Source organism: Nomascus leucogenys, chromosome 22a, assembly GCF_006542625.1.
Source record: "Nomascus leucogenys isolate Asia chromosome 22a, Asia_NLE_v1, whole genome shotgun sequence".
NCBI lineage: Eukaryota > Metazoa > Chordata > Mammalia > Primates > Hylobatidae > Nomascus > Nomascus leucogenys.
This window is the reverse complement of record NC_044402.1, coordinates 116,663,932-116,685,241: the sequence shown is the minus strand read 5'-3', so window position 1 is coordinate 116,685,241 and position 21,310 is coordinate 116,663,932. Positions and strand designations below refer to the sequence as shown.

At 43.9% G+C, this 21,310-nt stretch overlaps 1 protein-coding gene across 1 annotated transcript; it reads right to left on the bottom strand.

Annotated features, from left to right (window-relative positions):
• Positions 1 to 374: 374 nt before the first annotated feature.
• Positions 375 to 21,267, bottom strand: TMEM169 (transmembrane protein 169). Its single transcript, XM_012499922.2, has 3 exons — positions 21,186 to 21,267; positions 6,892 to 7,288; positions 375 to 3,226 (listed from the first exon to the last, which is right to left on the bottom strand). Exons 2-3 carry the CDS (start codon positions 7,160 to 7,162, stop codon positions 2,604 to 2,606), a joined length of 894 nt encoding a protein of 297 aa, XP_012355376.1. The 5' UTR covers positions 7,163 to 7,288; positions 21,186 to 21,267; the 3' UTR covers positions 375 to 2,603.
• Positions 21,268 to 21,310: the final 43 nt, after the last annotated feature.

The window sequence follows — 21,310 nt, the reverse complement described above, 5'->3', positions numbered from 1 at the left end:
GATGATGAGCCCAACTAGGATGAAGGCCATGTCAACTTTATTTAGTTATCTCTTGGATATGATCTCATCATCATCCCACACTCTTCCATGGCACCACAGCCACTTTACCTGTGTCCTAATCATGACTTTTTGGCTTTTCCCATTGGTTTCCCCAACCCCAGAAAAATGGGACAAATGTGTTTGCAAGTTTCTAATGTGGTTTGTGAAAACAGTCCACCTCAATAGAATTCCCAAAAATTAGTGAAGCATGGAAAGAGTCCAGACATAAGGATTCACATTAAAATCATTACATACATATAGGACAGCCATCATGCTCACCCTCTTTCTGCAAACCACAGCATTCAAAGCAATTTTGAAGAGCCTCAAAGACAAAATGAGCAAATGTTAATCAGACTTTATTTTTATTTTCTTTGTCTTCATTTTAATTGTTCATATCTCTGCAAATGCACCATAGAGCACCAAGATTAACACTAAAACTGTTGGGCACTTTTTTTTTTCTTGTCAAGCTAATAATAGTTATTTAAAAAAAAAAGAGAGAGAGTTCCTCTGAAGGTGGAGCTCAGCACCATACATCAGGCAAATGTCCTGGGCTCTCTATGGGGACCATGACCAACTCCTCTGGTTTGATTCATTGCAGCAGTTCTTTCAACAGCTTTGTTTTGAGACATGAACAAGAAAAGAGCACCAGCTATTCTTATAAGGACCCAAATCTCCAAATTCTGCTGACCTCTTAGGAGTTGATATTTTGAAATTAGAAGGACACCCTTAGGAGTGATTTTTTTTTTTAAGTTCAGAGTCTGTTAATCTGTATTAATCTGGTTTACACTCCCTACAGGCCAGGAAGACACAAGTTTCTCAGCACAGCAAAGATCACATCTGTGGTTAAACTCAGAAAGGTCTGAGGGAGTAAAGCTCTGAGTGAGGTTTTGCCAAACAACAGAAGGCTAAATCTGGCTTCTTTGCGCTTAGGGCTATTGATCTCTGTTGGAGGAAACTTTGACAGATGCAATTCCTCCCTTCCTGGTCTTTAATCTAGGTTAAATATCACCACCTCATCCCACCTCCACCACCAGGACAAAGAGTTATGCTACTATTATAAATTGTACTTTCCTGCCCACTATTCCTTTCCAAAAACAAATCGCATGACATTACAGAAGCTTAATTGCAAAGTACGTGAGGTGCTAAAATCTATGTATAGTATATTCAAAGTATATGTTGCTAATATCTATATATAAATTCTCTGTGTAAGAGTCAGGCCTAAATAAATAAATGAATAAATAAATAAATAAAACCATATTAGCAGTTTGGGGTTCTGAACGTATTTAAATTATCACTGTGAGGCAAAGATTCTGACTTGCCTACCAAAATAACCATTCTTGTCTATAATCCCAGCACTTTGGGAGGCCGAGGCAGGCGGATCACCTGAGGTCAGGAGTTCAAGACCAGCTTGGGCAACATGGTGAAACCCCATCTCTACTAAAAAAAAAATACAAAAATTAGCCAGGCATGGTGGCACGCAGCTGTAATCCCAGCTACTCGGGAGGCCAAGGCACAAGAATCGCTTGAACCCAGGAGGCGAAGGTTGCAGTGAGCCGAGATAGTGCCACTGCACTCCAGCCTCGGCAACAGAGTGAGACTCCGTCTCAAAAGCAAAGCAAACAAAACAAAACAAAACCAAAACCAAATAACCATTCTTCCTTTTTCTTGCCAATTGGTGTGAACCCAATATTTAGCTGAGAATATAGCTACCCAGCCAAACAACTACATTTCCAGCCTCTTTTGCTCATGAGATCATGTGACTGAGGTCTTGCCAATGAGATATAAGAAGAATTGAGTGGGACTTCTGCAAAGTCTCCTTGAACAGGAAGAGGGTGTGCTTCTCTGCCTTTTCCTCTATTTTATCAGAAATGTGATGTGATGGCTGAAGATGTAATCAGCACTGGGATGTTGAGGATAAGGGTGAGAAGGGTCACATCCTACTAATGGTAGAGAAATAGAAGAAGCCTGGGACCTGGATTACTTCACAGGGTCCCAGGATGGTCTGCCTCCAGACTTCTTCTGTACAAGAAAGAAATACACTTCTATCTTGTTTAAGCCACTGATATTTTAGGGTTTTAATTCTATGCAGCTAAATCTAAATCTAAATGATACACACAAATCTTTACCTTCTGCTACACTGTGGTAGACCAGCTTCCTAAATGTCTTACTCCATCCCTGTCTATTATCTTGGTGGATGTGGTTACCCCTGAGGTTGTTTATTCTCCCTGACACATTTAGTCACATACTCCCCTCAGTTCCAGGCACCAGTAAAACTTCCAGGCTCCCAAAACGACACACAGCAGAGTTCCGTTGTCCTAGATAAATGGTGATTTTAGGGCAGGGAATCAAAAAGAGTTTGTCCATTGGATGAACTGCTTTGGCACAATTGCTTGTCTGCTCCCTGCCCTCCTGGAACCCTCAAGATGGTAAAACTGATCAGTATGGACTCTGGTTTCCCAGAAGAACTGCAGAGAGTAGGGGGTAATTTAAAGAAAGAATCTGCTGGAATTTTAAGATGATATGTAGGCTACTGGGGCCAGAGGAGGGAGTAAGTTGTTGGGAGTTTAGACCGTGGAGGTTTCTACTTCTTGGATGGGGTCCTTGTTGGAGAGAGTGCTTGAGATATTGTCGGATTCAAGCAACTCCACAATGCTGTAGGGAGAACAGTCCTCCAGACCCAGCTTGCTGCAGAGCCAGCCACAGAAGCCTTTCTCCATGTCCCGGGCAGCTTGCCACCATGCTTCCCAGGACCACGAGAGCTGGACCACAGCAGCGTAGAGGCCCAGGGAAGAAGCCATGGCCATGATGAGCACTGGATAGAAGAGAATGAGGCAAGGGCAATACGAGATCTTATGCCAGAATGTCCTTTCCTCATTATACACGAGGAAGATGTTGTACCAGGTGATAGTGCCATAGTAGAAAGAGACAACAAAAGAGAGGATGAAAACCACAGGCAGGCAGATCAGCGTCCAGAGGACCACATGGGGCCCACGGTCAGCTCCCATCTGGCAGGCCATTCTTCCTTCAGGCGTCGTTTCCCTTGATGACTCTTTAGGCTTGGTCAGTTCCTGCAGCTCTTTCTCTGTCAATGTGACATGGATGTCCACCATCTGACCCTTTTTCTTCCCTCGTGTGATGGTCCCAGTTAAGGTGACATAGCGGCTGTCCAGAGGCAGGTTCCACATATCTGCAGGGTAGAAAGGAGGTGAGAGTCAAGATCAGAAGAGTGGGCATTGCATCTCCATGTCGCACCCTCCCAGGCTGGGCATGAGGACAAGAGTAGCCTTTTTTACAGCATCTGGCACAGTCCTGAGTCAGTGATTCAATGGCGGACTGAGTGGGTCTCCCTCGGGAGGGCGACCACTGGTGTTATTGCTCCCACATGAACTCTCACTCCTTGTGCCTGGGCCCTGATAAAATTGTGAGGCAGGTTAAGCTTGTTTTTCATGTACTCTCTCCGCTTTTTGGGGCCTCAATCTTGGCACAATCTCTGTGGCATGGAGGAGTGTGAAGAACTTTGATATAGACATGATGCAAATGATGATCCTATTTTTAGGTCACAAGTGCTGTGAAGATACTGGACTGATGGACAGCCACCACCTTCCCTTCTCATGCCTGTTCTGTGCTTTCTGAGAGGGGGGCCCCTCACATGCCTGATCCAGCCCTCACATCCAGGGGCTGCACGCATACACACATGCATCCCACATATACCATACACATACACCCTCTCACATAATACATACACACCATACGCACACACACACGCCACCTCCCAATCACATACCACATACACACACTACACTATCCCATACACACACCACACACCATGCACATCACACATACCACATACACACCACATACACACACCACATATACCAAACACCATACATAACACATACACCCCACACTCCACACACAACCTCCCCACACATACCACATGCAACACATACACATACCATATACACACCACATACCCATACATACCACACATACACACATAACACACCACACACACATATACACACCACACATACACACACCATACGTGCACACAAATGCTGCCCCCCACGCATTCCACATATATACACCACACATACCCACCCACATGCCGTATGCACACACCACATATATACACATTCTACATACACACCACATACCCATACATACCACACCACACATCCACACACATACACACACCACACAAATACCACGCACACATACATACACCATATACTCCCCCATACCACACCACCCACACCTATCCACACACACAACACCACGCATTACATACACACACACCATACAACACACACAAACAGCCCAGATACCCCCACATACACCACACCCACACCACACACCACACACCACACATACACACACACACATACGACGCACCCACACAGAACCAAATAGCCATCTGCTGGCCACGCTAGAAGTCTGGGTGGGGATGGGAAAATACAGGCTTTAGGCAGGCATGGACCTTGGGCCCTGTGGCCTCCTTGCCCCACAACTGAGAGATAAGATGAAGCCACCTAAAGAGCAGGGCCCTGGATAGTGGCAGGGACTCTGCTTACCTAGAGAAAAGGAATGTGCAGTCCCCCAAGCCCCGTCTTTTCACAGTCTTCATCACAGTAAACACCACCACCATCTATCCTCCCTGTCATTCCAGTCAATCACCCAGGAGTCATTATTGATTCCTCTCTTTCTCTCACTCCCTGCCTCTGACAAGTTCAGATTGCATCCTGAATCCAGCTTCTCTTCTCCAGCTTTCTCCTGCTATCACCCGAACTTCTCCATTAGTGCTACTGTGGCTGCAGGGACATAATAGTCTCCCATCAGCATCCAGTCTTAACCCTTATAATTCATTCTTTATAGAGAAGCCAGAGTGATCTTTTACAAATATAAACAAGATGATGTCTCTTTGCTTAAAAGTCCTCCATTGACTTCCTCTTGCACTTGGAACAAATCTCAAACTCTTTACCAAGACCTGCAAGGGCCACCATGATCCAGCCCCCACCTACCTTCCTGTCCTCCTCTCACCATCCTCCCTTATTCCCTACACTCCCTACACTGAAATAACTCCTTTCCATAAACGGGCCAAAGCTGCTCTCGCCTCAGGGGCTTTGCCCTTGCTGTTCCGCCTCCTCCAAAAACTCTGCCCTAGAACTTTTCATGGTGGCTCGCTCATGTCATTTGGATCAATTCAATTGTCACTTCCTCAGAGAAGCCTTTCACAACCATGCAATCTCTCCCCTACCACCTTCCACCCTCCACCAGTACTCATCTTCCCATCAGCGTGGTTTTGTCATCTTTGAACTCATACTACTACCTGGAAGTATCTTTTATTTGTTGACTCATTCACTATCTGTCTTTCCCTGAAGGTCAACTGCAGGAGAGCAGAGAAATTGCTTATCTTGTTCACTGTGGGCATATGTCTTAGAGATCTGTCCATCTACACAAATAGATCTGCCTCATCTCTCTATGGCTGCACAATAATAATTATTATTTTTTCGAGATGTTGTCTTGCTCTGTCACCCAGGCTGGAGTGCAGTGGCAGGATTTTGGCTTGCTGCAACCTCTGCATTATACAAACACACATTCTCCACCTCCCAGGTTAAAGCAATTCTTGTGCCTCGGCCTTCGAAGTAGCTGGGACCTCAGGCATGCCCCAGCACACCCAGCTAATTTTTGTATTTTTAGTAGAGACGGGGTTTCGCCATGTTGGCCAGTCTCAAACTCCTGTTGTTGGTCTCAAAGTCCTGACCCCACATGATCTGCCTGCCTTGGCCTCCCAAAGTGCTGGGATTATAGGTGTAAGCCACCGTGCCCAGCCTCCACAATAATTCTTAATACAAACACATCATGGTTGCATTAGCTGCAACAAATATTCTTATATATGCCTCCTTATGCAAGGATAACATGGGCATAAGTTTCATGGAGTAGATATTGAGAATTTCTGGGTCATGAGGTATGCATGTTTTGAACTGTGAATTTTACTAAATATTTCATAAATGTTGACAAATTTCCTCCACAAAGTGGTTGAAGCAGCTTCCACTTTCACTAAGGTGCATGAAGTATATCCATTTGCTCATATTGACGTAATCATATTTTACCCAATTTTTGGCAAGCCTACATGTGAAGGAATACTATATCTCATTGTTGTCATAATTTGCCATATGATTTTCTTATGGCAAATTTTCTCATAATTTTCTTTATTCATATGAAAGTCAACAATTATTGTTTATTTTACATACACTAAGTAGTTAGCAGAGTCTGCTTGTGTTACCAATTCTTGTTATAAATCAGCCTCTTCCATTTCGTTAGGAATTCTGAAAGGGTGGAGATTTCTGTATCATCTAGAAAAAAATGTAATAGGTGCTCAATAAATACTGACCATTCGTTGAATGAAGACTGTAATATTGCACCAGGCTCAGTGGCTCATGCCTATAATCCCAGCACTTTGGGAGGCTGAGGCGGGTGGATCACTTGAGGCCAGGAGTTTGAGACCAACCTGGACAACATGGTGAAACCCAGTCTCTACTAAAAATACAAAAACTAGCCGGGCATGGTGGCACGTGCCTGTAGTCCCAGCTACTCAGGAGGCTGAGGCAGGAGAATCGCTTGAACCCAGAAGGTGGAAGTTGCAGTGAGCCAACATCACGCCACTGCACTCCAGCCTGGGTGACAGAGCAAGACTCTGTCTCAAAATAAATGAATAAAAGGTGGTAATATTGCAAGAAGAAATGTGTCACCAAGAAGAAATAGGTCAGTGAGCAGATGCCTGTCTGTTCTGGAAGATGCCCTTTTGGTTTCCTTCCCATGGCTTTAAACAAGTGGGCTAGAGAGACTCACCATCATCCACAGGATAGTCTAGGAAATCATCTCCCTCCTCCTCTTTAGGCCGATCTCCACCTTCTGATTCCCCGGGCTCCTCATCTGTTTTCTCATTGTCTGAGCGGTAGATGATGATGGATTCTGGGCGTGACTCTTTCCTCTTCTTTTTCCTGCGCCCTATTGTGGATTCCCCATCCAGCGCCAGGGCAGCAGCCACAGCCTTCCTGAGAGAGCCCTGGTGGGGGCTTGGAAGCTGGACCTGGCCTTCTATTGCTGTTGGCTCTTCCATCCCAGACCTGACGTCTACTTATGCCTTATAAAGAGTTGGACTTGTTTGAGCAAACTCACAGTTCACACATCACAGAACTTCTTCCTAGATGGGGTTATGCAAAGATGTCCCAAGGATGCATTCCACCTGAAAGATAGGAAAGCAAAGCCATCAACAGGAAGCAAATGGGATGAGATGAACAGGAATGTGGGAAAGGATCCTCAACTTGGCAGAAGCCTTCCTCTCCCTTTACTTCTTGCCATACTTTATTATGGGAGTGCAATATAAATCGCTTATAATAGAGAGTGAATAAACTTTCACTACAGTAATATTTTTGTCATTTATACAAACATATAATATTTGGCAAAACCCACGTGAAGGAATACTATATCTCATTGTTATCATAATTTGCATTTTCTTTATTCATATGAAAGTCAACAATTATTGTTTCTTTATTTTACGTACATTAAGTAGTTAGCATAGTCTGCTTGTGTTACCAATTTTTGTGTGTAAATCAGCCTCTAGTTGGAGCATGCAGAGTATAAGGAAGTTGGGTAAGGAAGCCTTACCAGTAGATGAAAGTTAAGAACCACAGGTAGGCTGGGCACAGTGGCTCACGCCTGTAATCCCAGCACTTTGAGAGGCTGAGGTGGGTGGATCACCTGAGGTCAGGAGTTCGAGACCAGCCTGGCCAACATGGCAAAACCCCGTCTCTACTAAAAATACAAAAATTAGCTGGGCGTAGTGGTGGGTGCCTGTAATCCCAGCTACTTGGGAGGCTGAGGCAGGAAAATCGCTTGAGCCCAGTGTGGGGTTGGGAGCGGCAGAGGTTGCAGTGAGCCGAGATTGTGCCACTGCACTCCAGCCTGGGCAACAGAGCGAGACTCTGTCAAAAAAAAAAAAAAAAAAAAAAAAGAACCATAGGTGGCTGGGACCTGTATTCCAGACTTCTGGCTATTGAATCATACATTAAAACAGTACTCAAATGGATAAATACAACATTAAGCAAGCCACTCAAATGGTACAACCACACCAACCATGTCTACCTTGCTATTCTGTAAAGGAAACCTGTCTCCTGGCTTCTTGTCAGCCCACAATCTCAAAAAGTTACTGGGATTTGTCCTATCACATGCTGGAAGAGTGGTGGAGAGGCTTCATTTTCACCCTTAAAATAACATTGTCTCTCCACTTTCTGTTCTGGACAGTGCAGGTCTGTATACCTGTCCTTCATTTTTTTTTCCTGGTAACTTATTTGTTAAAGAAAACAGGTCATTTATCTTGCAAATTCTCATAGCCTGGGTTTTGCTGATTGCATCCCCACAGTGTATTCCTCTGAACTCTGTGTTATGAGTTGATAGCTAAATAGAAAGTCTTGATCAATTTCACGTTGAAATTTTTTTGGTTGATGGTTTGTTTTGTTTGGCAAGACAATTTTAGAGGGGATGTTTTGTACTTCCATTAGAAGTCCCTTAATGTCTAGTTGACTCTTTTTGTGAAGTTAACAGCTCATTAATGGCCATTGACTATACCCATTAAATCATTAGGGGTTACAAAATGATGATATTCCATTTCTCTCACTTCTTCATTTATTAGCTAGAATACTCTCATGAACTTTTAACATACCCAGTTTTAATCCTAGTGAAAGAGGCAAATGGTCCTGCTGTTATGCAATATTATTGGCATTTATACTCTGAAAAATAACTTACGAACTATAGCGGCACCCGCTGTAGATATGAAAAGTTTCCAAGCTATTTACCAAAAAATTCTCCACTTTTCAAAGAAGTGTGCGTATTATTCAGAATCGCAAGCTTCTACTCACAACCCTGCCACCCCACACTCCTCGAGGCTGTACACTCTTCAGCAACTCCAGGTTACTGGCTGTTAGTTTTGTTCCCAACTGCCAAATCCCTCACTGTATTTCAGTGCTCTCTGAGCCTTTCCTTTATTGCCATATGTACACCATTTGCCATCCCTTTATTCCCAATAGTAAAGCTTCTTCTCCTCTCATGTGTATTCAAATGTTCCCAATGTCTACTGTTCTGGCCCAGTGGATGGGAGTGGGGCAGTGGAGAGAAGAAAGAAACAAAAATTCCACTAGGCTCTAGAATTCCACTAGGCTCCATTCATTTTGAGGCAAATCCCATGTCTAAAAATTATATATCTTTGGTAATTACCACGTGACAGGAAGGACTGTATATCGTATCTCTTAAAATGCCAAAATACATATTTTTTTTCTCATTTCAGTGTTTCTAAAATTTAGGTGAATTTTAAGCCCAGTGGAATGGCTTTTTCTCCCCCTCCAGGCAGGGGAGCTCTCCTCTGCTGCCCTCTCACCCAGTATTTCCTTTGGCCTCTGTTGATTGTCTTTCCATTGGATTGGCAGATGTTGGATCTAAATTAACTTTATAACTGGGCACTTAACCCAATGCCTGGAATAAATCAGGGACCCAGTGACAGAATCGGGAATCTTAGTGGTAGGATCCACAGGATGAAATGGGCAGGTTTCACTACGTCCTCACTGCTTGACTTTGCCTGGGGGGTGTACTGGGGACAGAATGAGCGCCATTATCTTTAAATTCTTATCTATGGAGCTTTCTGGACCAGGAGATTCATTTGGCTGAGGTGTCTAAAAGTACAAAGATGTATACAGGAAGAAGTATGGCAGAGAGCCCTCCCAAGGTAAATAGATTCAGAGGACAATTAATCCAACCATTAGACTGCTGAGCAGGCCTTGGGCATTGATGAGCTCAACCAGGGCCCTTCTACCAAAGTGGCCTCTACACAGAGGACAGCAGACCTCTACCCAGAGGAAACTGAATGTGGAGGCTGAATGCAATCCACCCCCAGGTGAAGATTTTCAGATTTTGTTGTTTTATACCCACCCCCACACACACTTCTTTTTATTATTACTTTAAGTTCCAGGATATACATATATGTATATCTATATATGTACTTATACATATGTATATATCTATACAAATGTGTATATACATACATTTCTAATTCTACTCTCTAAGTGTCTATGTTTAATACAAAAATGTTTTCCCTGGTCCAAGTCCTCTTGTACACTGACACTCAGAAAGCTGCATCATGGTAATTCTATGGTAGGAATGACCTCTGAACAAACCACTTCGTACCTACTTGAAGGTGCAATGATCACAGCTTGGGAAGCCACCCTAATCCACCGTGTTTTCCTACTTAGATCATCTGTTTTTCTCTGTAGTTGCTGGAGGCAGCTTGTGAAGGGCCTTCCTTGGCCCTTCTATACAGTATGAATTCAAACTAGGGGTTGAGACCCCGAGGAGACGAAAGGACCAGAGCTTCAGAGCTGGGAGAAGTTTTATGTTCTGTACTCCTTACTACTTCTTTGAAGATGTGCCCAGATGTTCAGAAGGGAGACAGAGATGTTAAAGAGTACACGTGAGAAGGCAAGTTGCAAATCTCCTACTTCTTGTTCCCTTTTCCTCTCTCTTTGTTGAGGGGGTGGTGCTCTAGGAAGATGTGGCAGGGCAAAGTGAACACATGCATGGGGATGATGACCCTTATTAATGGGCCTTATAAACATTAAAAAGTGGCTGGGTGCGGTGGCTCATGCCTGTAATCCCAGCACTTTGGGAGATCAAAGTGGGCGAATCACTCAAAAAAATTAATTTAATTTAACAAAAAAAACCATAAAAAGTTATGGTGTTCGACACTCTTGATTTGGTTGGGCACAATGGGAGAGGCCAATGTTAGATAACAGGAAGAGCTTCCTGAGCCCAGGGACAGACTAGTACAGAAAATAGTAGCTAAGAGAAGCTTTGGAGTCTCTTGGGGATATAAAAGCTAAACATGATCATCTTGTTAGCTGATGGAGGAGAGGGACAATCCCATCAGAGGCAAAAAGAGAGATGACTTTTGAACATCCCATTAAAACCTTAGATAAGAAATATGAAATGTAAAGGGTTGGTGAGCTCCTGGCTATTCACCTTAGGGGGCTATTTTTTGCCTCAGGCACAGCTCATTTTAGAAAGGTGTCCAGCCAATGTCTACTCACAGTAGTCACAGGACAGAGACACTGTCCTTGATTTACCTTGAAACATGATTTCCTCATCTCCCTAAAATTAGAACACTATCCTTTGAGACTACAAAACATTCCCACAAACTTAGGAAAAGATGGGTTGTTTTGTAGTCATGGTAAAAAGTAGACAGTAGAACCAGTTTTAAACCTGTTCAATTGATCAACAACAATCTCCCTCAGTGTCTTAGTCCATTTGGGCTGCCATAAGAAAATACCATAGGCTAGATAGCTTATAAACAACAAGAATTTATTTTGTACAGTTCTGGGAGCAAAAAATCTAAGATCAAGGTTAGGGGTTTGGTAGGACTCACTTTCTGGTTCACAGATGGTGCCTTCTCACTGTGTTTTCACGTGGCTGAAGGAGCTGACTAGCTCTCTGGGTCTTTTTTTTTTTTTTTTTGAGATGGAGTCTCACTCTGTTGCATAGGCTGGAGTGCAGTGGCGCAATCTCGGCTCACTGCAACCTCTGCCTCCCGAATTCAAGCAATTCTCCTGCCTCAGCCTCACAATTAGCTGGGACTACAGGCACATGCCACCATGCCCAGCTAATTTTTGTATTTTTGGTAGAGATGGGGTTTCACCATATTGGCCAGGCTGGTCTCAAACTCATGATCCGCCCGCCTTGGCCTTCCAAAGTGCTGGGATTACAGGTGTGAGCCACTGAGCCCAGCCTCTGGGTCTCTCTTATGGGGGCACTAATCCCATTCCTGAGGACTCCACCCTCATGACCTAAAGCCTCACCTAATGCCATCACTTTGGGGGCTAAAATTTCAACATATGGATTTGGGGGGGAACACAAACCATACCTTAACACTCAGCAAAGATGTTTTTGGAAATTAACCCATCAGTCAGTCCTTTGTTTCTGAAAGTCAATCAGGTGAGTGGCTCTGTCCCTGTTTGGCTGACTTTCACACTAGTGTGAGTTGACTTTTGGCCAGTCAGGGTCTGGTACTCTCATGTTGGCTTTCAAAAACGTACTCACTTAGGCAGTTGTTGATTGAACATGTTTAAAACTACTTCTGGTGGCTACTTGTTATCACAGCTACTGTAAAAAGTGTTTTCCTAAATTTGGGGATCCTTTTTACTGTTAGTTTCCTGCAAGTCTGGAATGTATCAGATGTCTCAGTACAAGAATATGAATTATCTGTTGCCATGTAATGAATTACCCAAGAAATAAAGGTTTAAAACAATAAAAAAGTTATTATCTCACACAATTATGTATGTCAATAAACTGGGAGTGCCTTAGCTGGGTGGTGAGTAGTCTTCTCTACCTGCTTCCTGCCTATAGAATTCGGAGGTCCAAGAGCGTTTTTTGTTTTTATGGTTTCTGAACCTTTTAGTGTTCTGTGAATAGAATTTTCTCAAAAATTCTGTGGCATTCCTATAAATAGTTTCTCTGAGTCAGAAATGTGAGATCGGCTTAGCTGGTTTTCTTTCAAGATCTCTAAAGATGTCAGGGCTGCAGTCATCTGAAGGCTTGAATGAGGCTAGATCTGCTTCCAAGATGGTTCTCTCACATAATGCTGACTCAGTTTCTCTCCACATGGGCCTCTCCATGGGCCATCTGAGTGTCCTTACAACAGTGGCTGGCCTTCCCCAGCATGAGTGGTCTGAAAACAGGTATTTTCTTTGACCACCCCAACTTGACTCTTGATCCCCATCTCTTCCTCATCCTTGATTGCCTCCTTCTCCAGTAGCTCCAACTTCCTTCTACTGGCTCTTTCCCCTTTGCCTTCAAACTCAGAGTTCCTTATCTAGAAAAAAATAACTTTACCTTGCCACTTTACTCTTTCTGATATCTCATTTATCTCCAACCAAGCTTTTCTATCAAATAGTTTATAGCCACTCATATCCAGTTCATCCTGCAATATTCTGCCCTTCCTCCCCACTCCCAATCTCTGTACACACACACACACACACACACACGCACACACGCACGCGCGCAAGTCACTTGCAAAGATGAGAAATAGGCCAGGAAATTGGCATTTATCAAGCCTTATGTGTCAGGCTGTAAGGTAAACTCTTTATAGATGTTCTCTTATTTGCATCTCTCAACAAGCTTGACAGGTAGGTTTTACTTTCCTCACTTGACCTATTAGGTTCAACGCGTTAAATATAGCAGTGAGAGAACTTGGGTTTAATTCTATACTTGCATAACTCTAAAGTCCAGGATTTCCCCACCAAGATTTAGAAGAAGTCAAGGCCAGGTGTGGTGGCTCATGCCCGTAATCCCAGCATTTTGGGAGGGCAAGATGGGCGGATCACTTGAGGTCAGGAATTCAAGACCAGCCTGGCCAACATGGTGAAACTCTATCTCTACTAAAAATACAAGTAGCTGGGCATGGTAGTGCACGCCTGTAATCCCAGCTACTCAGGAGGCTGAGGCAGGAGAATCGCTTGAACCTGGGAGGTAGAGGTTGCAGTGAGCTGAGATCGTGCCACTGCACTCCAGTCTGGCGAGAGAGTGAGACTCTGTCTCAAAAATAAAATAAGTAAAATAAAATAAAATGAAAATAATGAAAATAAAAAATAGAAGTCGTCAAGTGGTAGTAGCTGCAGTGAACAGCTGATGGTTTTTGGTTTTTTGGTTTTGTTATTTGCTGTCCAAAACCCTATTTCTCCTTCATTTGATGACAGATCCACTCATTTTGGTGAGGAACAGTCTTGAAAGTCCCTGATGTGATCACAGTGACCACTTCACCATTCTTATTCTCCTTGTCACACCAGAGCTGTTGATTCCACTAATTTCCAAATCTTTCTTGAACCTTCCCTCACCTCCTTTAACTTTCTACTCTCATTCTCTTTTACCTCTCAAACCTTCCTTCTGTTTCTTTTGCTCCCTTATCTGCCTTCTCCAACCCATAATTGCCAGTGTTTTCTAGGCCGATTCTTAATTCATTGTCCTCTATTCTCAACAGCATACTCTGTTCCTCTTGTTAAAATATACAGCCTTCCCGCACACAGCTGTAGGACCACTTTTATGCCAAGAACACCCAAATGTAGATCTCAAGATTGTATCTCCAATAGCCTGGCGAATATTTTCTAATTGAATTATTTAGCAAAGCATGTTCAAACCAAACTCATCTTTATTTACAGCAGAGAACCTCTCAGTGTTACCAAGAAAAAAGGAGAAGGGGGAAAGGAAAGGAAAAAGGGATAAAGAAGGAAACTCCACAACATTTATGGAATTTACTGATTGTGTAATTTGGTAGGTTCTGTGTTGATTATACAGTACATGCATTATCTCACTTAATTATACATTCAAAAAATATTTATGTATTCATTTATTTTTAGAGATGGGGTCTTTCTATGTTGCCCAGGCTTGACTTGAACTCCTAGGCTCAAGCAATCCTCCCACCTCAGCCTCCCGAGTAGCTGGGACTATAGTCATGTGCAACTGTGCCCAGCTTCAATAAATATTTATTAAGTAACACCATGTGCTAGATATTGCAAAGTTGTTCTAGGTATAACAATTTTTTTTTTTTTTTGAGACGGAGTCTTGCTCTGTCACACAGGCTGGAGTGCAGTGGCACGATCTCGGCTCACTACAAGCTCTGCCTCCCAGGTTCACGCCATTCTCCTGCCCCCGCCTCCTGAGTAGCTGGGACTACAGGCGCCCGCCACCACGCTCGGCTAATTTTTTGTATTTCTTTTTTAGTAGAGATGGGGTTTCACCATGTTAGCCAGGATGGTCTCAATCTCCTGACCTTGTGATCCGCCCGCCTCGGCCACCCAAAGTGCTGGGATTACAGGCGTGAGCCACCGCGCCCGGCCTGTTTTTTTTTTTGTTTTTTTTTTGAGACAGAGTCTTGCTTGGTCACCCAGGCTAGAGTGCAGTTGTGCAGTGTCAGCTCACTGCAACCTCAGCCTCCAGGTTCAAGCGATTTTCGTGCCTCAGCCTCCTGAGTAGCTGGGACCACAAGCGTGCACCACCATGCCCAATTAATTTTTGTGCTTTTGGTACAGACAGGGTTTCACCATGTTGGCCAGGCTAGTCTCCAACTCCTGACCTCAAGTGATCCATCTGCCTCGGCCTCCCAAAGTGCTGGGATTACAGGTGTGAGCCACCATGCCAGCCTAGGTACAACAATTTTATGAAGCAAATATTATTTTGCAGAAGAGGACACTTGGACTTAATAATAGTAACAACAGAAACTTATTGGATGTTTATTGTGTGCCAAGTGCTGCTCTAAGTAATTTACAATAATCATATTGTTCAATATTCACAACAAACCAATGAAGTAGGTACTTTTATTATTCCCATTTAGAGGAGAAATTTGCTCAATCTTACATAGCTAGTAAGTGGTGGGGCTGGAACTCACACCCAGGTTTGCTAATTTCAAAGCCCATGTTATTTTCATTGTGCCGTACTACCCGCCAACATTTATGCAAAGATCTATAAACTTCTAGAATGTTCTTTGATGAACTCATTTCCTATATTAAGGACATATTTCCATACACCTAATAATAATTAGTCTCTAAGTCCTGCTAGTCATTCCTATGAACTCTTTTTGTTAATTTGTTCATTTGAATTTCTACTACCACCATATGCCAGAATACAGCCTTCATACTACTTCCTCTAAACTGGAAGACATTCTAAAATGGAAGACATTCCTCTACCATTTTTTACCATATTAATGGTGATTAATAAACAAAACAATATTTTTATTTTGTGTTGCCATTACTGACTAAAATATATCTGAAGGCCTGTCTGGTGTTTGAGGCTCTCCATATTTGCACCCCACCCTAGGATTCAGTAGCAATTTTCCCCCTTCCCTTTCCCACAACATGACTACTCAACACATCTGCTTATGTTGGTTTCTTCATCTTTGTCACGCTTCTCCACTTCTTTCAAGCCTGGCTCAAGACAGACTCACTTGCTCACGTCCCCTTCTGTGACTACCCCAGCCCCCATGTCCTCTCCTCCCACCCTAACCCTGTGTTGCATGTGTATGGTGAGAATTCAATGAATGGCCCAGTATAAAATGCCTAATATGTGACTGACACTTCATAAATATTAGTTTCTATTCCCTTTCTTTTGCCTTCTTCTATTTGTAATTTAATAGCATTTGCCATCTGAACCATACACTTAATACTTAATTATACAGCATTTCATATCATTGTATAGATTATAGACGGCATCATGAGTTTTCATTCATCTCTCTAGGTAGATAACAAACTTCTAGAGATTAGGAACTGTCTTACTCTTCTTTTTAACCACCAATGGGAAAACCCCAGGGATGGACATGTAGTACAACGTCAGTATGTACTTGTTGACTTCATAGGACAGAGAAGAGAAAATGTCTTGGCAGAAATATGACATAAACAACTGTTAAGAAAGAAAGGCTTAATTCTCTTCCTCATTTTTGTATACTTTATTATGCTTTAAGTATTTGATCTGAGAAGCAGGTTCTAAACATCTCTCATTCCTTTTAGATTTCACAAGAGAGAGGTTAAAAAAATTTTTTACCCAATTTCCAAGGCTTTAATCAATAGACTTGAGAGAAGAGAGAGGACTTTGTTCTTTTCTCTGGCAGTTAAGCTGTGCCCATCTTCCACTTCTACTTCCAGTCTAAAGATTATTAACAGGCTGGTCACGGTGGCTCATGCCTGTAATTCCAGCACTTAGGGAGGCCAAGGCAGGTGGATCACTTGCGATCAGGAGTTCGAGACCAGCTTGGCCAACATGGTGAAATCCCCTCTACTAAAAATACAAATATTAGCCAGGCATGGTGGCACACACCTGTAATCGCAGCTACTCCAGAGGCTGAGGTAGGAGAATCGCTTGAACCCGGGATGCAGAGGTTGCAGTGAGCTGAGATCACACCACTGCACTTCAGCCTGGGCAACAGAGCGAGACTCTGTCTCAAAAAAAAAAAAAAGATTATTATAAATGTGATATTACAGAGTGTTAGCTTCAATCAACCATTAGCTCTGTACTCTTGGTCATTGTAGGGGGGACAACGGGTTTTTAAGAACATGCTCATACTCGAACTCATGCTTAGAATAACTGCTTTTAAGCCACTCTTGAAAAAAAATTATCCAGATAATTCTTTTTTTTTTGGAGATGGAGTTTCACTCTTGTTGCCTTGGCTGGAGTGCAATGGTGTGATCTCAGCTCACCACAACCTCCACCACCTGGGTTTAAGCGATTCTCTTGCCTCAGCCTTCTGAGAAGCTGGGATTACAGGCATGCACCACCATGCCCAGTTAATTCTGTATTTTTAGTAGAGACGGGGTTTCTCCATGTTGGTCAGGCTGGTCTCGAACTCCCAACCTCAGGTGATCCACCCGCCTTAGCCTCCCAAAGTGCTGGGATTACAGGTATGAGCCACTGCTCCCAGCCCAGATAATTCTTAAATTCATCCACCCAACTTTCCCATCTCCACTGCTTCCCCTCTGGTCTAGGAGGCCACTGTCTCTTAACTGTGGTTCTAAAAAAAATGCTCCTATCTTCCAGCTTCCACTCTTGCTGCCTTCCAATCAATTCCTCACTCAGAAGAAACATCTTTAATTTTTTTAATTTTTTGAGACAGAGTCTCACTCTGTCACCCAGGCTGGACTGCAGTGGCACGATCTCAGCTTCCTGCAACCCCCACCTCCCCCACCTGATTCTCCTGCCTCAGTCTCCCAAGTAGATGGGATTACAGGCATGTGCCACCACGCCCGGCTAATTTTTGTATTTTTAGTAGAGATGGGGTTTCACCTCCCAACGTGCTGGGATTCCAGGCATGAGCCACGGCACTCAGCCAGAAACATCTTTTTAAAACATAAAGAAAATCAGATGGCCAGGCGTGGCAGCTCGCACCTGTCATCCCAGCTTCTCGGAAGGCTGAGGCAGGAGAATTGTTTGAACCCAGGAGGCAGAGGCTACAGTGAGCCGAGATCGCTGCCACTGCACTCCAGCCTGGGATACAGGGCCAGACGCCATGTCAAATAAATAAATAAATAAATAAAAATAGAAAGAAAAAAGAAAATCGGCTGTTTTCTGCTTAAAATCCTCCTGTAACTTCCTACTGTTACACATGTGGAAGTCCAAGTGGTCTAAGGACCTCCCTCCCCATCCTGCCACTCCATCTGTACACCATAGTAGGTGTGCTATGCTCCAATCACACTGGCTGTGTATTTCTTCCTCAAGAGCACCAACTGCTTCCAAATGCTTGAGGTCTTCTTAAGTGCTGTCTATCTTGCTGCTCTGCTGCTCCACCCCTGCCTCTTCCTGTGCCCATTTTTGTTTGAGTCCTTGTTCAAATGTCTCCTCCTCTGAGCCCTTCTTGACACACGGACTAAAAACTTGACTCTCTGCTCTGCCTCTCATTATTCTTTAATCACAACAGCTTGTTTCCTATGTAAGACTTACCAACATTTGTCATTATTTATTTTTCTTTTACTTATTTATTGCATAGCTCTTCTACTAGACTCTAAGCTCTATGAAGTGGTACCATAGAGGTAGGCCAACAAGTAGGTGTTTGATGAATCTTTTTAAGTGACTGGGTGAAGTGGTAGCAACTCAGGAGTAGCTTATTTTTGTGAAAGCCTGAGACTAAGGAGAATTTTAATAAAAAGACATCAATAAGCTCCTTTATATGCCTCGTTACGGCACAATTGCTAAGTAGTTTTGCTTCAAGGTAGGGGCAGGACCAGATGCTTCACTGACATTCTCTCAGCACTGAGATTCTGGGAGTCTAAATGTTGAGAATCCCACAAGCCCCTGTCAGTCTGAGCTAGCAGCTGCTTTGCAGAGGGGAGAAAATAAAGTTACCAGGCAGATGGGGTGGGGGAGGGGTGGGAAGCTGAAGGCAGTCGTTGCTAATGGGGTATGACAGAGCTGTGGGGAGAGGTTTGGGGGTGTGGGAGGACCTTGGCCACAGGAATGCCTTTTTCCCCAGGACAAAGAGGGCAGTGACGCAGAGCACAGGGAAGAGCAGCATTTGATTCAACCAAAGGAATGGTCAATGCAGCATGGCGTAGTTGCCTTGGGAAGAGATGCCTCAACCAGAGGCAGAACTAAAATATGAAAACAAAGAGCTTCCAAGTAGCAGATCTATTGCTCTGCTTCCAGGCCTTTTGGCCTGGAACTTAGCGGATTAGTGAACTTTCAAACCCTGACAGAGGTCCGAGGCAGAGGCAAAGAGATCATGCCTACTAATTTTAAACCAAAGATCGCTTGAAGAGACCCCAAAGCTCTCTTAATCGCACGTTCTGCCTGGATCATGAAAAATCGCCTTCTGACTGACTGTTCATCCTGCAACTTCCTTGCAGCTGAGGAATGGCACCTTGTCATCCTCAGTGGGCATAACCGGCTTGCAGCCCCCAGTCCCTGTTTCACTGGAAGACATCAGAATCCCACTCTCAGTCTACTCAGCAGCCACACGGAAGCTGCAGCACAGCCAGCTTCCCACTGACTCACCCTGGCACACCTCTAAGAATCTATAGGTCCAGACCAGGGCATAAATCATGTTAAGTTATATCTTCAATAAAGTTATCAGTTAGAAGAATTTAAAGTGTCCTCACCCACAAGAAAGAAAGTCTGGACTTCTCTTGAATAAGATAGCCCTCAGAACTGAATCAATATTTCTTTTCCTTAAAAAAAAAATACTTTGTCATTGGGATCAAACCAAGAGGAGTTATATTTTTCTGCAACAATACTTTGAGCTTTCCTGTTTGAATTTACTTTGTTTTAAAGGAGGTGATGGCGTTGTAATTTTAAAAATTTGGTCCTAACTACAGAATTGACTTAAGTAGTAGAGTTAAGTGATTCCTGGATAAACTATCTAGCAAATGGTAACCAGGAGATTTATTGCTTTCTTTAGTGAGTGTAGATTTGAATCTGTCAGCAACAAAGATAGAGGGAGAAGTGTTTCTAAAAAACGATCAGAGAAGGACAAGAGGATAGAGCAACAGGGAAGTGTAGCTGTCCAACAAGAACTGCAGCCTCACTGGTGGGTGGGACCTGGTGGAGGAAGTGATGTCTGATTCCTCTGTCAACCAGACCCATTTCCAATTGGCTTTGTGAATCCTAGGTGGTAGGTCCAACAAAAGGATGATGGCATTTATTTGCCTTTATATTATTTTAATACCTGTCCGGGGAAAATGCAACACTCTGACAACAGCCTTAGAAATAGCATCCCATCTGGATTGTTAAGACCACGGCAACTGGTACATTCGACCAAGTTCTTAGGGTGAAGTCTCAGTAGGCCAGTCCAGGTGTAATCTCACTCTGGTGGGTTGAAAGCGGGAAGCAAGATGAAAAATAAGGAGCATATCTGAATAATAAATCACTGTTACTGGGCACCATAACACAGATGAGAAATTTTCCCCATCCTTAGCGGGCTCACCCTCCTGCACAAGGAATGAACTACAGGACATGATCTCAAACACCTACAGATGCATCTTGCAGGAATCGTGCACCCTTCAATGAAAGATCCTCTTCTGGACTTGCTATGCAGCTCAGCTGAAATGGATCAGGTCTCAAACCTGGTAAAGATGATCTTTCCCCTTGATTCTTGGGTGGGGAGTGGGAGGTGAGACGGAGGTGGGCCTGAGTTTATTTTTTAAATCGTTTATTCTTTTGGTTCTGTGGAAAACTGCAACCGCATCTCCTCTTCCCCTTCACTCTCTTTCCCGGGCTCCCTCCCTAAGGATGAAAGGATCTGAAAGCCGCATTTCTCCCCCTCAGCTAAGCCTGCCCTTTCTCCCCTTCCCAGCCAGCGGCACACAGCACCTGGAGCCCCAGCATCGCCGACGTCCGACCCCGGCAGGCGGGCGCAGCGAGGGAGCCGAGCAGCAGCCTTTCTTTTTCCAGCTGCACTGGAGATTTAATTTTAATTAATCGTGAGAGCTTCAGCCCTGAGGATTGAATTTTTGAAATAGAGCACACCCTGCTTGTTTCTTTCTTCTTCTTTTTTTTTTTTTTTTGCATTTCCCTTCCACCCTCCCCAATGGCATCGAAATGTAAAGAAACGAACGAGCAGTCTCACCCACACCCGACCAGGGACGGACGCTGGCGGAGGTTGCGGACAGCCGGCGGGGAGCGGTTCTGCTCCGGGAGGATGCGGCTTTGCCGCGGCGGGCGGGCGGGGCCGGGCCGGGGAGGGTGCGGGGGGGGG